Source organism: Medicago truncatula, chromosome 5, assembly GCF_003473485.1.
Source record: "Medicago truncatula cultivar Jemalong A17 chromosome 5, MtrunA17r5.0-ANR, whole genome shotgun sequence".
Classification (NCBI taxonomy): domain Eukaryota; kingdom Viridiplantae; phylum Streptophyta; class Magnoliopsida; order Fabales; family Fabaceae; genus Medicago; species Medicago truncatula.
The window spans coordinates 27,180,812-27,182,586 of NC_053046.1; the positions used below are offsets into that span (position 1 = coordinate 27,180,812).

Genomic DNA, 1,775 nt, shown 5'->3' on the forward strand with positions numbered 1-1,775 from the left:
ACAAAACAGTCCCTTATGTTTTGATTCTTTGGTAGTTTTGGACCCCCAAGGCAAAAAAAAAAAAATTGACATGTGGCACCTCACATAGGGTGCCACGTCAATGTTGATCGAGTCAACAATGGACTGGGGGTCCAAAACTGCCAAAGAATCAAAACATATGGGGCTGTTTTGTATTTAAATTAATTAGGGGTCCATAACCGCAACTTTTAGAAAAATAGAGATCCAAAAGTGCAATTAAACCTTTTTATTATTCTCGCCGTAAAAACCACTTTTTATCTTATTGGTGCCACAACACCCTATTGCCCAACGGCTAATCAATGTTACATCCTATTATACACATTTTTCTTCATTGAGAAGCAAACCTCCTGTTCACCATCATATCACATTGCAGTCAAACAAAAATACTCTATTAAACTCTCATGTCACTCTCTAACTTTCTATATTCCTCTAAGCAGTTGGAAATCGAGTTTCAAAGCTTCACCTTTCTCAACTAATCGTTCCATTTCTCCCGTTTTCTCATCACCAATCGTTTTTCACTAAGGTATCAAAATCTAAAATTTCTTTTTCGGTTATTAATGCATGTTGTTATTACGTATTTCTTTGGTGTTTTTCCTTATATTGCATTACACAAATTTAGATATGTAGCTTACATGTAGCTAAAAGTTATAATCTTAAATATGCAACCTTGAATGTTTGTTTTTGTAACCATTGATTTAACATGGTTAGAGTATGTTCCACATAAGGCATATGATATGCATAAGATGAAGTATGCATATGATATACTTAAGAGGTTCAATATGTTAAGCTGCAATCCTGCATCATCGCTAGCTGAGGTGAATTTGAAATTGGTGATTAATGAAGATGAAGAACTAGTTGATCCTACATTGTTCAAGAAGATGGTGGGATCACTGAGGTATTTGTGCAATATTAGGCGTGATATTGCTTATGCACATGGTATAATTAGTAGGTTCATGAGTGAACCAAGAACTTCTCACTTGCTAGCAGCTAAAAGGGTCACGAGATACATTAAGGGAATACTAGAGTATGACATATTGTTTCCTAAATGTCTGATTGAAGATTTCATGGATTTGATAGCTTATTTCGATGCAGATTGGTGTGGAATAAGCAAGATAGAAAGAACACCTTATGCTACCTGTTCAAATTTCTAAATGCTCTGATCTCTTGGTGAGCTAAGAAGAAACCAATGGCAGCCTTGTCAACATGTGAATCTGAGTACATTGCAGGTTGATTGGCAGCCTGTCAAGCAGTTTGGCTTGAATCTATACTAAAGGAGATGAAAATTGAAGTAAATAGACCTATAACTCTGTTTATGGACAACAAATCAGCTATAAACTTGGCTAAAAATCCAGTTCTGCTTGGAAGGAGCACGCACACTGAAGCCAACTTTCATTTTATTAGATTACAAGTAAACAAAGAGGCACTGAATATTATCCATTGATCTACTGATATAAAACTTCCTGATATGTTCACTAAACCTGTGAAGGTTGACATGTTCATCAAACTGAGAAGCCTGATTGGTATGGTGAGAGTGAAAACTTGAATTAAGGAAGGATGTTAGTTTTAATTCAAGTTAGTATAGTTGATTAGTGTTTTAATCAAGGCTTGTTTGGTTAAAACACATAGTAACCAAGTTTGTTTTGAGTTTGTTTCGTTTTAGCTAGATTTTAGCAAAGGTAGTTAGGGTTTGGGAGATGACTTGTTTTGAAAATCACTATTCTCCTTTTTGCTCATTCCCATCCTGAATTTCCATAATT

The 1,775-nt window shown here is 35.2% G+C and overlaps 1 protein-coding gene across 1 annotated transcript; it reads left to right on the plus strand.

Moving 5' to 3' along the window:
- The first annotated feature begins 761 nt into the window (after positions 1-761).
- On the plus strand, positions 762-1,169 carry LOC112422124 (uncharacterized mitochondrial protein AtMg00810-like). The gene has a single exon (XM_024784886.1). It carries the CDS (start codon positions 762-764, stop codon positions 1,167-1,169), a length of 408 nt encoding a protein of 135 aa, XP_024640654.1.
- The last annotated feature ends 606 nt before the right edge of the window (positions 1,170-1,775 follow it).

Bases quoted from the DNA above. Each gene is read 5' to 3' on its own strand.
- LOC112422124 (XM_024784886.1), top strand. From the start codon at position 762: ATGAAGTATGCATATGATATACTTAAGAGGTTCAATATGTTAAGCTGC.